The following is a 20800-nucleotide window of genomic DNA, read 5'->3' on the forward strand; positions in this document are numbered from 1 at the left end:
ATTTTGACCCTTTGTCCCGCATACTGAGATAATGTCTTGCATTTTCATTGGCCATTTGGTTTTTAACTGTCAGAAATAAGAACACATGGATGCGTTCTTTAACGCCCCGGACACATGAGCTGCTTTTGCCGTCGTGCCATAGTTTCTACTCTATTTAATAGCGCTACGTCAAAAGCAGCTACCTAGCTCATACAAATGCAACTTAGCCAAGTTCTTCTAAAAGCCTGGCCTTCGTCCAATGGCTGAGAAGAGAGCAGTGAGGGCGGTCATCAAGAGGCTGTGACAGCTGTCAGTCAAACTGTGCAGATGTGGCGCCGGCAAAGCCCTCTGCTACGTCACAGAAACCAAACTTGCACAAACTTTGCTGATATGAAGGTAAGAGCTACCAGGCGACATCATGGCCACAAAGAAAAGAAAATGTTCTTTTACTCTTTCTGACCATGCTATTCATCCAATAGAGATTTTGGTTTGATATAAAGATTTGCATTGAAATTGTTTTATTTTATATAATGTTTTGTTTTGCGCCTTATTTATGTTGTAGTTGGATGTGTTCAGGAGTTTAACTTGAAAGACTTGAGCTGTATGATGCCTGCTGCTTTGCTTAAGTACAGTTGCCTTTAATGGGCCTGTAATGGCCAATGCATGTTGGATGTCTATCGATAAAGACATGTTATGTTGTAGAATCAGTGCCTTTGGGATGACAAACAGCACTGTGCTCATCATAGCTTTCATATAGCAAAAGCTGTCGCCTGTATCTTTTATGGCCTAACTGGTGTGCTGTGGAATCGACTAGAGGACAAAGTTTAGGTGTTTACGAGCCAAAAGGCAGAATTCAAATGTTTTATTCAGTTAGATAGACATTATCCGGGATTAGGCACTGAGCGGTGTAAAGCTGCTTTGAGACCATTTTGATTGTAAAAAGTGCTGTACAAATAAAACTTAATTGAATTGAATTATATCAAAGTTTTAAGTTTTACCTCTTAGCATTGGTTACATGTCCAACATTGTCCCACACAAAGTATACTTTGACCCTAAGTAACCCTATACTTTGACCCTAAGTAAAGGACAGTGGCATAACCATCAAATATGTGATTAATGAGCCTTTCATTTAAACGTTTATTATTATTATGTTATTATTATGTTTTTATTATGTTTTCAAGCCTATGTGTTTTTGTGTGCTCCATTCGAAGAGTCTGTCTTAATTTAGTTATATGACAGTGCAATGACATTAAAGGCTATATGGACCTACCACTGTTGTATTATACACCATGTGTGGTTATCAAAATATAAGCTATAGATTACATATACACTATCCGATAGAAAATTGCGACGAGGAAGTGGGGCAGGCTTCAGTACCCAGCCCCACCCAGACCACTGACTGTTATTAGCATTTGAAAGGCCAGGCAGATTCCTGAAAATCTCTGTTAGCTGTATTTGGACATTGGCGGGAGTCTGCAGGTCCACATAACAAAGTTCTGCAGGTATCCGAATACCTCTGGCAAACAGCAGGTTTGGCTGAAGTTTACTTTGCACGAATATTTCCAGATACACCACTTTTCACATATTGTGATATATGGTTATATAAACATGAACTATATCATTTCTCTGTGTATACTCTGTGTATACATCCACAGCAAAGAACATCACGAGTTTATGGATTTTGATCGGATGCTGAATGCAAACAACATGAACACCTCTGTTAATCTGGCTATTGCATCGCCATCTATATGTCATAATTATCAGATAATCAATCGGAATTTAGGACACCTGAATAAAACTACATGAACACAAACAAGTCCCCTCAGGACCTATTTTATTTTCTTACGTATGCACATGTTCCTTGCCAGTGAATTAATTCCAACTCCTTTAAAGTGTTTTTTGTACAAGCGGTTGATCCAAGTGTAACCTCTAAATGGATGACGACATCTAGTGTCAGAAAATGGAACTGCATCTTGTACCACAGGCTTCCATTCAGTGGTTAAATTTTTTTGATTACATTAAAGGAAACAAACCCTGGTGCACATATCCTAGTACAAAGAAAATACAGTAAAATGTATTTGCTATAACGGAACAGCTCTTATAAACAGGTCCCTGAGACATGCCACGCCTCAAATTCCTGACTGGTAGTCTCTCCATGCAGGGAGGATGACTATTTCAATGAGTGCCATATGTGCCTATTTGAATAAGAGATATAAATACTTTATTTATTGTATTGAAGGCAGCTTAGTGTGAATTTGATCTGGTCACTTCATCTCCACCTTGTGCTAAAGTGTGAAACCACAGTTTTATAAATCAGGGGAATATGGAATCTCTTTTTAGGTTTTTTCCCCCTCCTTTTGAACAAACATATGACACCAACAGCGGAAATAGTATTTTAACCATTTACTTTTATTTATTTATTTATTTGACATTGTGTTAAACTCAACATACATTTCCATAAGCATACACTGTCACATTCGTCTTGTGTGTGTCCATCACGTGGGAAATGGTATTTCTGGGGCTTTTCCTGCACACATTTCATCCCCGTACATGAAGACTGTAAAAGTATAAGACCTCTGTGTGAAGACTAAACGTTAAAAAAACCTGTGTATAAAGACTAAATGTTAAAAAAACCTGTGTATGAAGACTAAACATGTAAAAGCCTGTGTATAAAGACTAAACGCTTAAAAACCTGTGTATGAAGACTAAACATGTAAAAACCTGTGTATGAAGACTAAACATGTAAAAGACTGTGTATGAAGACTAAACGCTTAAAAAAACCTGTGTATAAAGACTAAACGTTAAAAAAGCCTGTGTATGAAGACTAAACATGTAAAAACCTGTGTATGAAGACTAAACGTTAAAAAAGCCCGTGTATGAAGACTAAACATGTAAAAACCTGTGTATAAAGACTAAACATGTAAAAGACTGTGTATGAAGACTAAACGCTTAAAAAAACCTGTGTATAAAGACTAAACGTTAAAAAAGCCTGTGTATGAAGACTAAACATGTAAAAACCTGTGTATGAAGACTAAACGTTAAAAAAGCCTGTGTATGAAGACTAAACATGTAAAAACCTGTGTATAAAGACTAAACATGTAAAAGACTGTGTATGAAGACTAAACGCTTAAAAACCTGTGTATGAAGACTAAATGCTTAAAAACCTGTGTATGAAGACTAAACATGTAAAAACCTGTGTATGAAGACTAAACATGCAAAAACCTGTGTATAAGACTAAACATGTAAAAACCTGTGTATGAAGACTAAACATGTAAAAACCTGTGTATAAGACTAAACATGTAAAAACCTGTGTATGAAGACTAAACATGTAAAAACCTGTGTATAAGACTAAACATGTAAAAACCTGTGTATGAAGACTAAACATGTAAAAACCTGTGTATAAGACTAAACATGTAAAAACCTGTGTATGAAGACTGTAAACATGTAGAAAAACAATGTATGAAGACCATGCAGTTATTTAATGTAGCTGACAAAAAGAGACTGATCACACTGAAACAGCTTAACACGTTTCAATCAAACAAAAAAAACAACCTGTAATGACACAGCTCAGATCTCAGACTGTCACAATACCAGCAGAGTTACAGTCATCTCTCTGCCTTTTAATTTATTAGGAACATTTTCCTTTTTTAACAGATTAGCGATGGTCTGAGGATTCAGGCTGCCCCTGACCTCTGACACCTGGGCAGCTGTTTTCTTCACGATGTTGGAGGTCTGTAAAATTTACTCGCTCTCCTTTTGTTCAGTTCACTAATCTCTGCACACAACCCATGTGTCCACAGGCATTGGCCCAATGAAGGGGAGAGTCTTTAGTGCTCCCAGTGGCATTGATCTGAATTCCTCTTCGTAGTAACACGTCCACCTGTGTTACCTGACCTTGCTCTGAGGCACTGATTTCACTCATTTACATTCTTGTTTTTGAATGAAGACTGGAGACCTATGGCTCTCCTCTCATGTCAGTTCCATGGGGACTGATGAGTGACTTGGTGGGAAACATGCTGGAAGCCCCTGTGAACTGTTTTTTCACGCATTGGCTCTGAAGACAATACAGTGCACTGATTTACTGAAGGCTGACATTTAGGAACCCCAGCAGCCCCTCATTCCTTTTCCATAGTATCACTAAACAGTATGTGGCCCTTAGCAACCATGTAAATCCAGAGAAGGTAACCGCACCTTGAGTTTATCTGAACTGTCTGCACAAGCAAAGGCACCAACAGAGTTGAACTACATACATACATTTTAACAAACATAGTCAAAATAACTGATTAATGTTTCTTTCATCGCTGTGTTGGCAGCTAAAGGGTTATTTGATTTGTTTGGGTCACATGACTTACATTACAAAGGCAAAAAAACCCCCAAAACTTCAGCCAGATTACTGTAACCATAGTGTGTTTATATTTGTGTATATGAGTGTGTGGAGGGCTACTGTCCTAAGCGTAGCATAGAGCCTGCTATCTGAGCCCGTCAAACTTCATCTTGTCACAGAGTAACTTCATGTTGCTGTCATACTTCAGCAGAGGATGGGTAGGTTCTTAGCCCAGCCATTGCATTATTGCAAATCATAACATACTTCTGCTCAACACTCAACTCAAAAAGACAACATTACCTTTGGTAGAACATTCATAATCTGAGCTGTGATTAAAGGATTGATAACCCAACCTACCTGGTAAATTTGATAGGCTGAAGCACATTGTCATAATGGTGATAAACAGACATAAATGTGGAGATTCAGCAGATATTGTTTTATTATCAAATGAAATTGATGAAGTCACCTCAGAAGACAATTCGAGATGATCACTGTCTCAAGTATCAGAAACTATCTTCAGGACATCATGAGAATATCAAGGTGATCACCGTCTGATGAGTTTCAGCCCGACAGTGCTGTAAGGATCTGCTTTGATTTTCGTTTAATGTCTCGAGCCTTTTAGTTGTCCTCAAGTAATAGGCCATTAGACTGTAAAATGCTTCATTACAGTAGTGATTTTCTACCATGTAAGTAGCTTTATATGAAAGTAATTCTATTAAGTACATCTCCTTTACGTTTCTAAGAGTGAAATCGGGTGGCATTTTTTTATTCTTGTTCAACTGACGACGTGTAGGAATACTGTCCGCTTGAGCGAACAGTTGGACATTGGCACGCTTATGGAGATTAGGATAAGGAGTTCCACTTCCCGTAATACACGCCCTCCTAGCTGGTGTGATGACGTAGGTCTTCCGATCGCTCTCTTGCCTTATATGGTTTGCTAAGTGCCGATTTTCCGGTATGATGTCATGTTTTTCCAAGTTTGGGCACTAAAATGCAGAGGAACTCTTTGGTGATAAATATTAATCAGTAACATTGACCAGAACACAGAGCGCGGTAACTGGTGTTATAGAACGTGTGAACTACTTCCTCTTATTATAGATAAACAACGCAATTCAAACTTAATTTGTCGCGATTTCACGATAAATTAAAAAAATACTTTTGGCTGTTGAAAAAAAATATTTATTCTGTACGATCTGACCAACTTTGCGACGAGAATAAATAATTTCTAGCTTTATAATTTATATATGACATGACGTATGACAGTTCCCCTTCTTTGAATATAGACAACCGAATCACGCCACTTTGGTGTGTCAAATCGTTTACTATGAGAGTTATGGGTAAAGGGAGGGACCCCTGTGGACGGACACTTAAAACCTCCTCCACTGAAGTAGTTAATCATAGTATATTGGCGCCCTCTATTGGTACAAAAGTGCACTTACTGGAAATGATTTGTTTTCTGAAATGTCAGTGCTTAACAGTCGTTTATTGGGGATCCAGAGTATTCACAGCATCGTCGCATGGTCTTATGTTTGTGTTACACTTCCTTTGTTGTCATCAACACATGTAGTATTGACATGCCGGTTACAGATTTATTCGGTTATCTCCCTCCTGATACAACCTGTAATAATGACTGTCACTTGTTATAATACTTGATTGTGTAGACATTCCAATATCTAAATGTCAAGCAGATGGTTCTCCTCTCTCTTTCTGTGTGCACTGATTGAAAAACTACTCGTGTTCTACTGGACGAAGATAACGCTAAATAATGGTTGATTAATAACTTGGGGCACATATGAACAACCTCACTTTTCTAAACACTTTTTGTTGTATTTCTTTCTCTTTTTTTTTTTCATCTGAAGATAATAGTTTGAAATGCACAGTTCAGAAACACAACTGAAAACCTGTTTCGACCAGCCAAGCTTAAATGGATATTAATATTTGTTAATTTTTCAGGATTCAGATCCTATCCTTCACTCACCTGAGCTCCAGTTCAATCTAGGTCACTTATGGAATTTACCCTGCGGTGTTAGGAGCTGTGTGCTAACACATGTCACAACATGTTGGGCGCACATACACACACACACACACACACACACATCTGCAAAGCGCAGAGTAACAAGGGAAACAGTGGTTTCTTTTTATATCGTTTATTACAAGTCATAAATATTGATTAGTTTCTGAAATGCTCAGAAAGCAAACATAAAAAATTATATCGTATTTCATATTACAAATGGTAAACTTAAGTACTCCCGTTTGGATTTATGTACATAACAATGAGTGAAACCCCATTAAGAAACTTTTTAAAAAAGAAACTGTAGAAGCTCGTCTAATTTAAAAAGAACGACAACGCAATGCAAATCAAGAATAACGTACACTGAAAAACTAAGTTGTCAGGCAGCTTAAATCAAACTTTTCAGACTAAAAATGACACACCCTCCGGTTGGCGTTAGAGTTCAGGCAATCATGTCGTTTTCTAATACTGAGTGCTCCTTCAAGCTTAGTTAGGTCCATGCACAACTTGGTCAAAGTGAACAAAATTAAGTCTCGTTTTTCGAAAGAAACAGCATGAAGCAGGAGTGATCTCTAGTGCCGCTTTGCTGCTGTTTTGTCGTCGGTTAAACACAGATTGTTCAGTTCTCACTCCGACTAAGTCCATTCGGAACTCCGTTTCGCGCCAGAGCGCAAGGCACGCGGCCAGACAGTCCAGGTCCCGGTGTTGCCAGCAGCCATATGCTGTGGGTTACCGGCCAGCCGCTCTAGCTCGTCGGCACAGCCTGGAAGTTTGTTTTTCGAGTCTAATTTGTCAACTCTCTTCTGGGATTGTTCTTTTCAGAAAGTCTGGAGCTGTTGCGTCAACATGAGTTGGCACCCGCTGTTTACGTGGTTCATAACTTTTTGCTTGAGCTGGGCAACTTGCTCACGGAGCATGTTCGCTGTCGAGGCGAGCTCCGAGTTTTGGGATTTCAACGTCTTGACTTTTTCCTCCAGCCGTGAAATCCTCTCCAGTTTCCTCTTCCGGCACTTAGAGGCTGCGATCCGGTTCCTCATGCGCTTTCTCTCAGCCTTGATCCGCTCCTGACTCTCCATATCGATTGGGGAGAGGGGAGGCGTTTCACCAGGCATCTCTGGAACAGTTTGCGGCTCCTCTTTCAGTGCTTGTAGCCTGGGGTGCTGAACTGGAAGCTGTGTGTTGATGCTGTGCTGTGGCGGAGCTGTGGTGTAGCTCAGTGTGGGGTTGGTGGTGCTGAAACTTGCCACAGCCGAGGGTGCGGTGCTTATGGCCGGATTGAAAGTGTTCAAGTCGGCATACACTGGTGGATCTGAGCGCACAGCTGAGCTGTACACTGTGCCTCCTGCCAAGGACGACACAGGTGCCATGGAGTTGTTGATGCTTGTCTGTGGCGCTGAGGTGACGTTCGGAGCGGCTGGCATGTGCTGATGATGAAGCTCCGCCAGGGCTCTCACAAACCCCTCGGCGAATCCCTCTTGCTCGTCTGTAACGTTCTTTGGGCAAAGGAACTGAGTTGGTGTCGGTGTCGTAGTTATCAGGCCGTTACTAGACTGGATAATGAGTCTTTCAAGTTCGGGCGAAGCTAGCTTGAGAAGTCCAACATCAGGAGAGGTTAGAATGTCGTTTGCTTTCGCTCGCAAGTGAGGCTTAAGGTTACCGGTTGGGTCGCTAAGGTTCAGAGTCATGTTGTGTTTCAGGGCTTTGTGGTTGTATCCATAGGTAGCGCTGTCAAGCTGAGAGAAAGCGCCGTTCAGAGAGTCATCGTAGAAAGTAGTTTCCATCTTGGTAGACATAGAAGAGAAACCAAAACTTTAGTTCAAAGGTTGGTCACGTACAGTTGCAAATGATATCCTCCCTTTCGCTCTTTTGTATTCCTTTCCGACTCAGGGAAAATTACCAGCGACACTTTTTATATTTTCCCTATGAGTCCAACGAATTTTTTACGCGAGGGCTATCCAAAATACGCTGCTTCTGAAACTTTAGTAGTTCTCGTTACACAGTCCTTGTTGAATAGTCGATATGAAGCTTAGTTAAGTTAGATGGGATGTGTTCCGACGAAGACAAAACTTCCAAAAATATGCTGTTTTATAGTCTTCGGGGTTTCTGTCTCGCTAAGTGTAAAAGTTTTTTTTTTTTCTCCAAGTTAGAGTGTTCCTGTTGGGTTGTTCGTCTGTAGCGAGGTCTGTATACTCTGAGCCCTTCCAGCGTGGAAGCAAACCTTATCTGCTACCGCTGCTACTCTAAAAATAGCAATGATGTCATGCCTGAAGTCTCTTATTGGCTGGAGGCAATATGCTGGGCGTTCCACAATTTTCAGATAAGGCGCGTTGCCTAGACGACCACCCAGAAGATTCTTCTTCTCGCAAAGGCTGATGGGATGAGGTAATGGTGCAAGTCGAACAGCAGTGCATTGTGGGATTACGTATTGTTTTTGAATATCTGGTTACCCGCTTAGCCTTTTCTCTACTGTGAGCCTGTATAATTGTAAAAGAAGTCGTTTTTGTTGGTGTATTAAAGAAGAAAGAATTGTGGAATAAGTTATAGTCTAATACATCCATACTTTATACTTATCATCCCAATATTTTCGACCTGACACATAACGTGTTGAAGGCATTGACGATTCCTTAACAGACACACTAAGCAACACTTAAACAAACTTCCATTTGTCTTATTTCATTCGAAGCCGTAGTTATAGTGATTGGGACATGTTGGAACAACTTCCCTAATCGCTCGCTTGTTAGGGTCAGTAACCTGCATTTTCGTGGCAAAGTTTGCGTTTGCTCTAGCTCGTTCCGCCAATGAGAATGACAAGGGGCGTATTCTATGATGGAGTGACAGCGCGCCACTGAGTTCGCTGGCCGTTTCCTTGACACAATTTTAGGGATCCTTTCAAAAGTGCGTTACTAAAACGCAACAAACAAGACGACCGAACTGAAGGTGAAGGTAGACTACTTTCTGTAGGCTTTTGTTCCGGTGGCATAATAAAATTCTACATGTTTAATCTTTCATTTTTTATCCATTTGTTATCCATTGTAATTCAGTATAACTGTGTAGATAAAATTTCATTGTTCTTGACATAAATGCTAAAGAAAGCCCAGCGCTGGATTTGTTCGCAGATTAAAATTGTGTGTCACTTTTGGTGTAGACGTTTCAGTGCCATCGGTCTCTTGAGAATTTCACTGCGTTGCGACAGCTTCTTTGCCAACACATCACGCGAGTTAAATCGCACGTCGTCGTAACGTGAAACTCTACTTTTAATTCAGATCTGAAAACAAATCGCCTTTAGAGTGTGCTTACATTACACGTCTAAAACTGACGATTGTTTTTTATTTAAACATATTTGTCGTTAATTGAACAAATGTTTTTCGCTTGGAAATATTTAAAGCTGCACAAATCAAGACGATTCTTCTTTTATACTTGTCATTGATAAAGCTGACCCGTTTGGGGAGCTGAGGTAAAAACAGCTGATTCATTTAACTAGAGAAACCAGTTCTGTGGGGAAAGAAAAGGTTTCTAGGTGTTTGTCTGCTTACAGTTCCACAGGTTTAGTTGCCCAGTATGAATTGTTCAGTCATGGAAATCACTGAGAAGCAGTTGTACCTAAAATGCATGTACATACCTCCATGACTTAAACAGAGTTGAAAGTAATTTATTTTAATGAAAATGGATGCTCATTTTACCATGCTGCTTCAGACCCTAATGAATATAAATAAATCCACAGAGGTAGGTAAGTATGACCAGTGATCTGTATAACAGAGGTAGGTAAGTATGACCAGTGATCAGTATAACAGAGGTAGGTAAGTATGACCAGTGATCAGTATAACAGAGGCAGAGATAGGACAGATAGATGTGAAAGAGACTGCTGAGATGGTTGTCAACAAATCCACACCTCTGACACGTGGAACTCGTTGTTAAGCAGAAAACGTGACCTCGAAGAAGAGACCGTGAAAAGGCATCTCAGTTTTGCCATTTAAAAAATCACTGATTCCAGACTAGTTATCTTTTCTATGGCACCAAGACAAGGAAATTACAGTATATTCCACTTAGCCAGGAGGGGTGAACTTTGTTTGGAAATATAAAATCACTGGTGTTTACCTCAAAGATACTTTACAGGATCTGCCAGACAAGACAAAAGAGAGAGCAGTGAAAACAAGTCATGCTCTCTTGCTTGGATGGGATGTGGTGGCAGAATTGCAGGTGTCAGTCAGTAAGATACAGGGATTTCTATCAATCTCTGTACTTCTACAGTGAGTTATGCCAATCCCTGCTCCCAGAGCCAGAACTCCTCCACAACATGCCTGGATCTGTGCATTTGATGACTCAGTGATGGAGATTAGATTAAAAAAAACAAAAGCTCCAGATCTGTTTGGTCGCTCCGTGCTTCTGCGGGCCTGTTAGGACAATGCTTCAGGTAAGGAGTTGGTGATACTTGTGGCTGGGTAAAAACAAATGCATGCCTTGAAATATCTGTCTCAGGATCTCAGAATGAAATGTTTGGTGGCCTAAAAAGGCAGGTTTATTTTTCTCAGTGTATAATGTCTCACCCAAAATGACTTGATGTTTCTGATTCCCGTCAAGTCATTTGATAGGAAGCCCCAGAGGCGTTGACCAGTGTGATGGCAGTGAAGGATGGAGTGAGGTAAGAAGGGTTATGGCAAGACCAGCCTGCACTGTATTTCAGTGTCTTTTATGTAATGCTTATCATGGCCATCTCCACGGCAGAGACACGGTGTCACCATCACTGTCTGTCGCCTGGATGGGTTGAGCATAGTATGGAGACAGTGGTGAGATAGTGGTGATGGAATAAGTGAAATGGATGGTAACACTACAGACTTTAGAGACCAGGATGGCACCATCTCCACGGTGATGCCCTTTTATCCACCACACCATAGAATGATAGGAAGACCACACCCTACAGTGTCATAGGATCACAGCAGACAATGCAGAAAAATTCACAATCATTTCAAAATGCAAATGAAAAGTGAAAGTGAGGTGAGACTAATGGAAATGATCTTAGCGTTTGGCAGTGTGTAAGTATTTTTGCCAGTGTGCTGGTTTGATGGGTTTGGCAGTGTGTAAGTATTTTTGCCAGTGTGCTGGTTTGATGGGTTTGGCAGTGTGTAAGTATTTTTGCCAGTGTGCTGGTTTGATGGGTTTGGCAGTGTGTAAGTATTTTTGCCAGAGTGCTGGTTTGATGGGTTTGGCAGTGTGTAAGTATTTTGCCAGTGTGCTGGTTTGATGGGTTTGGCAGTGTGTAAGTATTTTTGCCAGTGTGCTGGTTTGATGGGTTTGGCAGTGTGTAAGTATTTTTGCCAGTGTGCTGGTTTGATGGGTTTGGCAGTGTGTAAGTATTTTTGCCAGTGTGCTGGTTTGATGGGTTTGGCAGTGTGTAAGTATTTTTGCCAGTGTGCTGGTTTGATGGGTTTGGCAGTGTGTAAGTATTTTTGCCAGTGTGCTGGTTTGATGGGTTTGGCAGTGTGTAAGTATTTTTGCCAGTGTGCTGGTTTGATGGGTTTGGCAGTGTGTAAGTATTTCCCTCTGTACTCTGTGAGAGCTGTGACGAAAGACCTGAGTTTCCATCTCCTTTAACTTCATGTAAGTGCTGATGCTGAATTGAAGTCACTGCATTCAGAGCTAGAGTCAAAGGTTTGGACTGATCCTGAAATTGATAACCTGGGGGGTGTATGAGTAAAGGCATTTACTATCATAGAAAGTGCCGTGTGCCCATATTACTGAATAAAAAATGCATTGCACTATTTATCAAAATGTCATTTTGAAAAAAAAGAAACCTTCAGATAACTACTGCTGAGACAAGACATCATCTTACCCCCCATGTCCGTTAATCAAATGATAAAGATCCGATTCTTTTTACTGTGTTAATGTCGTAGTATTAGTGTCTGGATTCATTTATGCCTCTGACTGATCTGACTCAAAACCTATTTTGAATTACAGGATGTCCAACGTTATTTCTTCAATAGCTTCACTTAACTGATTTTTTTATCACAATGTCTGATTTATCCCTCATATTAGCTGATTTTATTCTCTGTATGTATCTTTTTATGTATCTCTGTATGGATCCGTAATCTGTATGTATCTTTTTATGTATCTCTGTATGGATCCGTAATCTGTATGTATCTCTTTATGTATCTCTGTATGGATCTGTAATTTGTATGTGTCTCTTTATGTATCTCTGTATGGATCTGTAATCTGTATGGATCTGTAATCTGTGTGTATCTCTTTATGTGTCTCTTTATGGACCTGTAATCTTTCTGGATCTGTAATCTGTATGTATCTGTAATTAGTGTTCCTCTCTTCATTGCCCTTTAGCCAATGGACAGAAACCACCCACATCCTAATGGAAGAGAGATCAAAGGTCACTGAGTAATGCCGTCCTCTCTAAACCTGACACGCAGTTCTGTCTGGCACCCCAACAGTGACCTTCTGACATGCCCAAAAATGAATCAGCAGGTTGGGGTTATCTGGGCAGATGTATACCACGGCTAGGTTATCCTCCAGGAGAAGTAATGTGAAAATGCACTTTCATTAAGGAATGGCTGACATGAGTACTATATCCTGGGCCTGTTATAAAGCACATGTAGTTTAAGATTCTTTGAAATCGGTGCTTGTGACTAGTGGGGAAATGTGGCATGCTTTGATTCAGATGGTTCAACTCATGCTTTGATTCAGATGGTTCAACTCATCATATTTTCAGTCTTATATTACATTCATCCAGCTCTGTCTTTTTCCTTATGATTCTTTTTTCTTCTGAATTTTTAAGTAATGAAGACGAGACAAGGATAAGAGATTTGTGTGAGAATTCTGGGATCTGATCATTCAGACTTTGGGATGTATGTTAATATGCCTATTTTATTTTTGGTTTTCTTTTTTTCCGAATAAGATCCAATCATAGAACACGTAGCCTTTACCATTAGACTTCGGTTAAATTTGGTTTGGCTTTTCACGTTTGTTCTCTATCTCTTTAAGTAATGAAAGCTCTCACTGGTTGTCAAGTCAACACAATATCATAGTTTACAATGTTTTTACAAGATGTTTAGAAAAAAAGCAGTACTTTCTGGGTGGGAGAAGATGTCACTGCATTAATAATTATAATGAATGCTTGGTTGTTTAAAGTCATTTAGAACGACTTATATCTCCGGTTAAACCTCAGCAATGGTTTGTCATTTGGTCCTTATTCAGGCCTTTACCAATTCATGGTGGAAACAACCCATAGTGTGATGTCTTAAATCTGTGGAGGATGCAAATTCCAGTCATGTTTGATACAGTGTTGGTCTGTGTGTGTGGAAAGTATGGAAAGTGTGGCTACAGCCCTATGTAATGTGTAAAATTTTAGAGGCAGCTTTGTGACTTTCATCTGTCTATAAAATGTGTGTTCAGCTGACTGACGCCATTCACTCATTGTCCAGAATGAGAGGGTGATGTACCTGTGGCTAACGTTGTTTGGTAATGGAGGTTGGAGGTTAAAACACTACACAGACGCTGAGGTGTTGGCTGAAATTTCTTATCACTGCTGTTTTATCATATCCAAACTGTCCAGTGTCGCCGAGTGACACTGTCTCTGACGAGCCCTTTCACCTCACACCACCTCCAGTCTCCCTAGGTCATTTTCACATCCCATTCATAAGCGTTCCTGTTTCATAACGGTGCCCAGGGAGGTACGTTGAGATGTTTAGATTCATGAGTGTTCATAAGAGTGTGTTCTAACTTGCTGAAAAATTAAACATTTTCGCTCATTCATTTATTCATAAACCTGTGTGTTCTTGAGTAAAAGTATATGAAACAATCATAAGGTGGATGGAATATGCAGTAATGCGGTGTATTCATTCATAGTATTCATTCAGAGAGAGAGAGACGGTTACTAGTTTGGCTTTCCACTGAATGGCCATCATTGAGTCCTGAAGCAGTACGCTGCCAAAGAGCTCAGCAGCAAATGACAGCCATGTGTTCCTGCATAAAACCAAGCACATATACAGCTTACACAGCAGGTGTCTTTAACTCACTCTAGTATGACATCTCATTCTAGTATGACATCTCATTCTAGTATGACCTCTCAATCTAGTATGACCTCTCATTCTAGTACGACCTATCATTGTACTATGACATTTCATTGTAGTATGACATCTCATTGTAGTATGACATCTCATTCTAGTATGACCTCTCATTCTAGTATGACATCTCATTCTAGTATGACCTCTCATTCTAGTACGACCTCTCATTCTAGTACGACCTCTCATTGTACTATGACATTTCATTGTAGTATGACATTTCATTGTAGTATGACATCTCGTAGTATGACATCTCATTCTAGTATGACATCTCATTGTAGTATGACATCTCATTGTAGTATGACATTTCATTGTAGTATGACCTCTCATTCTAGTATGACCTCTCATTCTAGTACGACCTCTCATTCTAGTATGACCTCTCATTGTAGTATGACCTCTCATTGTAGTATGACATCTCATTGTAGTATGACATCTCATTGTAGTATGACATTTCATTGTAGTGTGACCTCTCATTGTAGTATGACCTCTCATTCTAGTATGACCTCTCATTATAGTATGACATCTCATTGTACCATGACATCTCATTGTAGTATGACATCTCATTGTAGTATGACATTTCATTCTAGTATGACATCTCATTCTAGTATGACATTTCATTGTAGTATGACATCTCATTGTAGTATGACATCTCATTGTAGTATGACCTCTCATTGTAGTATGACCTCTCATTCTAGTATGACATCTCATTGTACTATGACGTTTCATTGTAGTATGACCTCTCATTCTAGTATGACCTCTCATTCTAGTATGACATTTCATTCTAGTATGACATCTCATTCTAGTATGACATCTCATTCTAGTATGACATTTCATTGTAGTATGACCTCTCATTCTAGTATGACATCTCATTCTAGTATGACATCTCATTGTACCATGACATCTCATTGTAGTATGACCTCTCATTCTAGTATGACATTTCATTGTAGTATGACATCTCATTCTAGTATGACATCTCATTGTAGTATGACATCTCATTGTAGTATGACATCTCATTCTAGTATGACATTTCATTGTAGTATGACATCTCATTCTAGTATGACATCTCATTGTAGTATGACATCTCATTGTAGTATGACATCTCATTCTAGTATGACATCTCATTCTAGTATGACATCTCATTCTAGTATGACATCTCATTGTACTATGACGTTTCATTGTAGTATGACATCTCATTCTAGTATGACATCTCATTCTAGTATGACCTCTCATTGTAGTATGACATCTCATTGTAGTATGACATCTCATTCTAGTATGACATCTCATTGTAGTATGACATCTCATTGTAGTATGACATCTCATTGTAGTATGACATCTCATTCTAGTATGACATCTCATTGTAGTATGACCTCTCATTGTAAATGTATGATTGGTGAGAGGTGGTGACCGTATCTAAAAGAGAGTTTTCAGACCATGGGTCTAATTTGTATGAAGGGCCCGTTGGAAATTCAGCGATGGGTGTAATTTTGCATATGTACCATACTGCTGCACCAGGGTTTAAGTAAATGCATAGATAACCTACAGACCAATACCACCACAGAGTTGCCTGTGAGAGCAAACTGTCTTCTTCCATTGTGTCTGTGGCTGTGGCTAGCATTCCCCAGACACTGTCTGTACTGGATATTTTATTTCTGTTGTCGCACTATGAGTCCAAAGCGAATGAATGCCTTATTCAAAATGTGAATCTCAGCAGGAGTTGAGTTTCTGTTGGCCGGGTCGGTTTGGGCCGTACCTTTACGGTATATTTGGGTTAGATCACTTTTATGCTCTCCTGTGTTTAAGTACCGGAGTATTTTGTTCAGCTTAACTTTGGCTCAAATGTTCAGATAAGCGTTTTCTTTGTCCATATTCAGTCACGTATTGTGTTGTTCTACTTCTTTTTTCTCTTGTTCATTTTTCCATCAGCCTCTCAGTGGTGCAGCGCTGCTCCGCAAACACAAAGGAGGTGTGACTCTGACTCTGTGTTTGTTTAGTGCTGAGAGTCTTAATGTGTGACTCTGACACTGTGTTTGTTTAGTGCTGAGAGTCTTAATGTGTGACTCTGACACTGTGTTTGTTTAGTGCTGAGAGTCTTAATGTGTGACTCTGACTCTGTGTTTGTTTAGTGCTGAGAGTCTTAATGTGTGACTCTGACTCTGTGTTTGTTTAGTACTGAGAGTCTTAATGTGTGACTCTGACTCTGTGTTTGTTTAGTGCTGAGAGTCTTAATGTGTGACTCTGACTCTGTGTTTGTTTAGTGCTGAGAGTCTTAATGTGTGACTCTGACACTGTGATTGTTTAGTGCTGAGAGTCTTAATGTGTGACTCTGACACTGTGTTTGTTTAGTGCTGAGAGTCTTAATGTGTGACTCTGACTCTGTGTTTGTTTAGTGCTGAGAGTCTTAATGTGTGACTCTGACTCTGTGTTTGTTTAGTGCTGAGAGTCTTAATGTGTGACTCTGACTCTGTGTTTGTTTAGTGCTGAGAGTCTTAATGTGTGACTCTGACTCTGTGTTTGTTTAGTGCTGAGAGTCTTAATGTGTGACTCACTGTGTTTGTTTAGTGCTGAGAGTCTTAATGTGTGACTCTGACTCTGTGTTTGTTTAGTGCTGAGAGTCTTAATGTGTGACTCTGACTCTGTGTTTGTTTAGTACTGAGAGTCTTAATGTGTGACTCTGACTCTGAGTTTGTTTAGTGCTGAGAGTCTTAATGTGTGACTCTGACTCTGTGTTTGTTTAGTGCTGAGAGTCTTAATGTGTGACTCTGACTCTGTGTTTGTTTAGTGCTGAGAGTCTTAATGTGTGACTCTGACTCTGTGTTTGTTTAGTGCTGAGAGTCTTAATGTGTGACTCTGACTCTGTGTTTGTTTAGTGCTGAGAGTCTTAATGTGTGACTCTGACTCTGTGTTTGTTTAGTGCTGAGAGTCTTAATGTGTGACTCACTGTGTTTGTTTAGTGCTGAGAGTCTTAATGTGTGACTCTGACTCTGTGTTTGTTTAGTGCTGAGAGTCTTAATGTGTGACTCTGACTCTGTGTTTGTTTAGTACTGAGAGTCTTAATGTGTGACTCTGACTCTGAGTTTGTTTAGTGCTGAGAGTCTTAATGTGTGACTCTGACTCTGTGTTTGTTTAGTGCTGAGAGTCTTAATGTGTGACTCTGACTCTGTGTTTGTTTAGTGCTGAGAGTCTTAATGTGTGACTCTGACTCTGTGTTTGTTTAGTGCTGAGAGTCTTAATGTGTGACTCTGACTCTGTGTTTGTTTAGTGCTGAGAGTCTTAATGTGTGACTCTGACTCTGTGTTTGTTTAGTGCTGAGAGTCTTAATGTGTGACTCTGACACTGTGTTTGTTTAGTGCTGAGAGTCTTAATGTGTGACTCTGACTCTGTGTTTGTTTAGTGCTGAGAGTCTTAATGTGTGACTCTGACTCTGTGTTTGTTTAGTGCTGAGAGTCTTAATGTGTGACTGACTCTGTGTTTGTTTAGTGCTGAGAGTCTTAATGTGTGACTCTGACTCTGTGTTTGTTTAGTACTGAGAGTCTTAATGTGTGACTCTGACTCTGTGTTTGTTTAGTGCTGAGAGTCTTAATGTGTGACTCTGACTGTTTGTTTAGTGCTGAGAGTCTTAATGTGTGACTCTGACTGTTTGTTTAGTGCTGAGAGTCTTAATGTGTGACTCTGACTGTTTGTTTAGTGCTGAGAGTCTTAATGTGTGACTCTGTGTTTGTTTAGTGCTGAGAGTCTTAATGTGTGACTCTGACTCTGTGTTTGTTTAGTGCTGAGAGTCTTAATGTGTGACTCACTGTGTTTGTTTAGTACTGAGAGTCTTAATGTGTGACTCTGACTCTGTGTTTGTTTAGTACTGAGAGTCTTAATGTGTGACTCTGACTCTGTGTTTGTTTAGTGCTGAGAGTCTTAATGTGTGACTCTGACTCTGTGTTTGTTTAGTGCAGAAGCTCCTTTTTCTTTCCATTTTCCTGCCACCTCAATCAAACAACCACATATTGTTGAGGATCAGCTGGAATAACACAGTACGCATTTTCTCAATCCATCAACAACTCTCTCTCTCTCCCTCCCTCTCTCTCTCTCTCACACACACACACACAAACACACATTATGTGTGTGAGCTACCCTAACTACCACTACAGGCAGGAAATCCTTTGCCTTGAAAACAGCTCTTGAGTGGAACTCCATTGTTTTGTGGTGCACTTTCCAGAAAAAGCTAATTGTACACATGAGATGGGGTGAGTTTCCTCTGCTTTTTCAATGTCACCACTCACAGTAAGGCCTCTAATCCCTCTTCACCTTGGGATGTTGCATAGAAACACACACACACACACACACACACACACACACAGTTACCTCTGCTCATTCACACCTTGTATAAGTGGCTGAGCACTGAGGTGTGTGGGTGGTGCCATCCCTGTTGATGCTGCCCTGTGGAAGGAGAGATGTGACTGTCTGTTGGCTGGGTTCATTTGGACCTTTATTATGTTTTTCTATTCCATTGCCTGCTGTCAGAATTATTACTAATTGCACAAAGGCCTTCCCTTCGAAGAACTGCTGTTGTTTCAGCTGGTGAGGAGGAAAAAAAGTTATTTTTGTAGTCAGCGGTGTCCCAGTGGGCAATTCTCCCCGACAGGTTCAGAGTCACATAAAGACACCTTTGCTGTGGCCCGGCTGGGCAGTGGGGCTGATGTTTTGAGGAGCAGACTCAGTCTGTGTGGAGCTACAGCGTAGTGAAAAAGCTGCAGAGGTAAACGGTAAGGACAGAAGTGAATATAAGCTCTGTTTAACGCTGGGCAGATGTCAAACAGCTCACAGATGAGAGATGAATTAAACCAGATGGATTAGGGCTGTCTCTCTCTCTGGCAGGTCAGTGACTTTGTATGAGAAGTTGTTCTGATGTAAAGTCAGGACCAGTCCCACCAGTCAGTTCTGGAAATAGACCTACATATTTTGAATCTCATATAAGTTTATGTATGGACACAAAATATTCAGAGAGGATCAAGACTTTCTGTTTCCATCAAGTCATTTTAAAAGAGAAAAGAGAGTTAGCCTTGAGGGACATGTGGTTATGTCTCATTGTGAGAGAGCCAAACACACACACACTCACACACTCACACACAGACTCACACACACACTCACACACAATGAAGATTTCTGGGTTTTGCCCTCATCTGGTCCTGTTCTTTCTCTTGCTACACTGGTTCCATAAGTGGTTGCCTCATTATTGTGTGTGTGTGTGTGTGTGTAATGGGTTGCGCTGTGTGTTAAAATGTGTGTGTATTTGAACTGGTGGTGTGAATGGTGGTATGAAACAAATGCCTCTTTAGTGGGGCCTGAATCGCGGGGGGGGGGTTTGATGACTGACAGCCATGATACCCGCACCTCAGGCCTCTGCCAGCTTTGACTGTGTGGCAGGCGGTACCCACGCATACGATGAACACGTATATTATTACGTGGAAGCTAATCTACCCCCCACATGCCAGCTTTGTGTCCATTGCAAAAATGCTACACAAATAGAATTTGATTGAATTGAAATGAATAGTCTGTAACAAGCAGTCCAAGGGCCTTTTTATGAAGGTAGACCAGAACTCACTCAACCTGGACCTACCTCCCACTAATATACAGTCACAGAGAGTGTTTTTGTTTGTTTGTTTGTTTACAGAAGAAGGAGGAGCTAGCCATTGTTTTGTTTTGATGAGTCTGTTTATTCTGCTGGAGATGTAGCATTGTGGTAGCCATGGTGACGCCACTGTACGGCTGAGCGTGACCTCTGCCTAAGCAGTAACGTTTGGGTGTCATTTAGCTGAGTTTGTTGGGAGGGGTGAAGAGCTGTCATTATTGTGTGTTTCATTTTCATTTACACTGTCCTGTTTGTACACTCCTCTTCTAGATTTCTTTAATTCAGTTATGAAACCACTATAGAGTAAGTGGTTTCATAACTGTCGGGTTCATGTACGTGTTTGACATTGGAGTTGAGTAACAGTTTGGCCGCTGACTTCTTTGGGCTTTCAGCAGTAAAATGAGGATTGATAAACTGAGAGGTGAGTGCTTTTGTTCTCATGGCTTATGGACCAAGCTGCTCTCTCAGTGTGTATTCTGATATATTGATGTTCATACATAAGTGTTGTCGTGGTTTTGATTTGAAGAGAACAAATGTAACCTGTGCCTTGCATTTTCGCTGCCTGAGTTCACAGGGACCTGGAACCACACGTCAGCTCAGCCTTTTAATCTTGATTCATGACATTACATAAATGGCTGAAATATTATGACAAATCATTGAGCCATTTTAGTGCTGGACTTTTACTGGGTGGTCTAGCTGTGTCTTGTCATTTTTATGTTTTTTATGGCTCCAGACAGTATGATTACATTATCGATATTGTCGACCAGTGCAACGTTTCAGCAGGCTTGGTATGCCCTTCACCT

At 40.3% G+C, this 20800-nt stretch overlaps 1 protein-coding gene across 1 annotated transcript; it reads right to left on the reverse strand.

The window, feature by feature from the left end:
- Window positions 1-6434: 6434 nt before the first annotated feature.
- jun (Jun proto-oncogene, AP-1 transcription factor subunit) lies at window positions 6435-8500 on the reverse strand. The gene has a single exon (XM_030770601.1). The coding sequence runs from the start codon at window positions 8105-8107 to the stop codon at window positions 7133-7135; it is 975 nt and encodes a 324-aa protein (XP_030626461.1). The 5' UTR covers window positions 8108-8500; the 3' UTR covers window positions 6435-7132.
- Window positions 8501-20800: the final 12300 nt, after the last annotated feature.

This window comes from Chanos chanos, chromosome 4 (assembly GCF_902362185.1).
Source record: "Chanos chanos chromosome 4, fChaCha1.1, whole genome shotgun sequence".
NCBI lineage: Eukaryota > Metazoa > Chordata > Actinopteri > Gonorynchiformes > Chanidae > Chanos > Chanos chanos.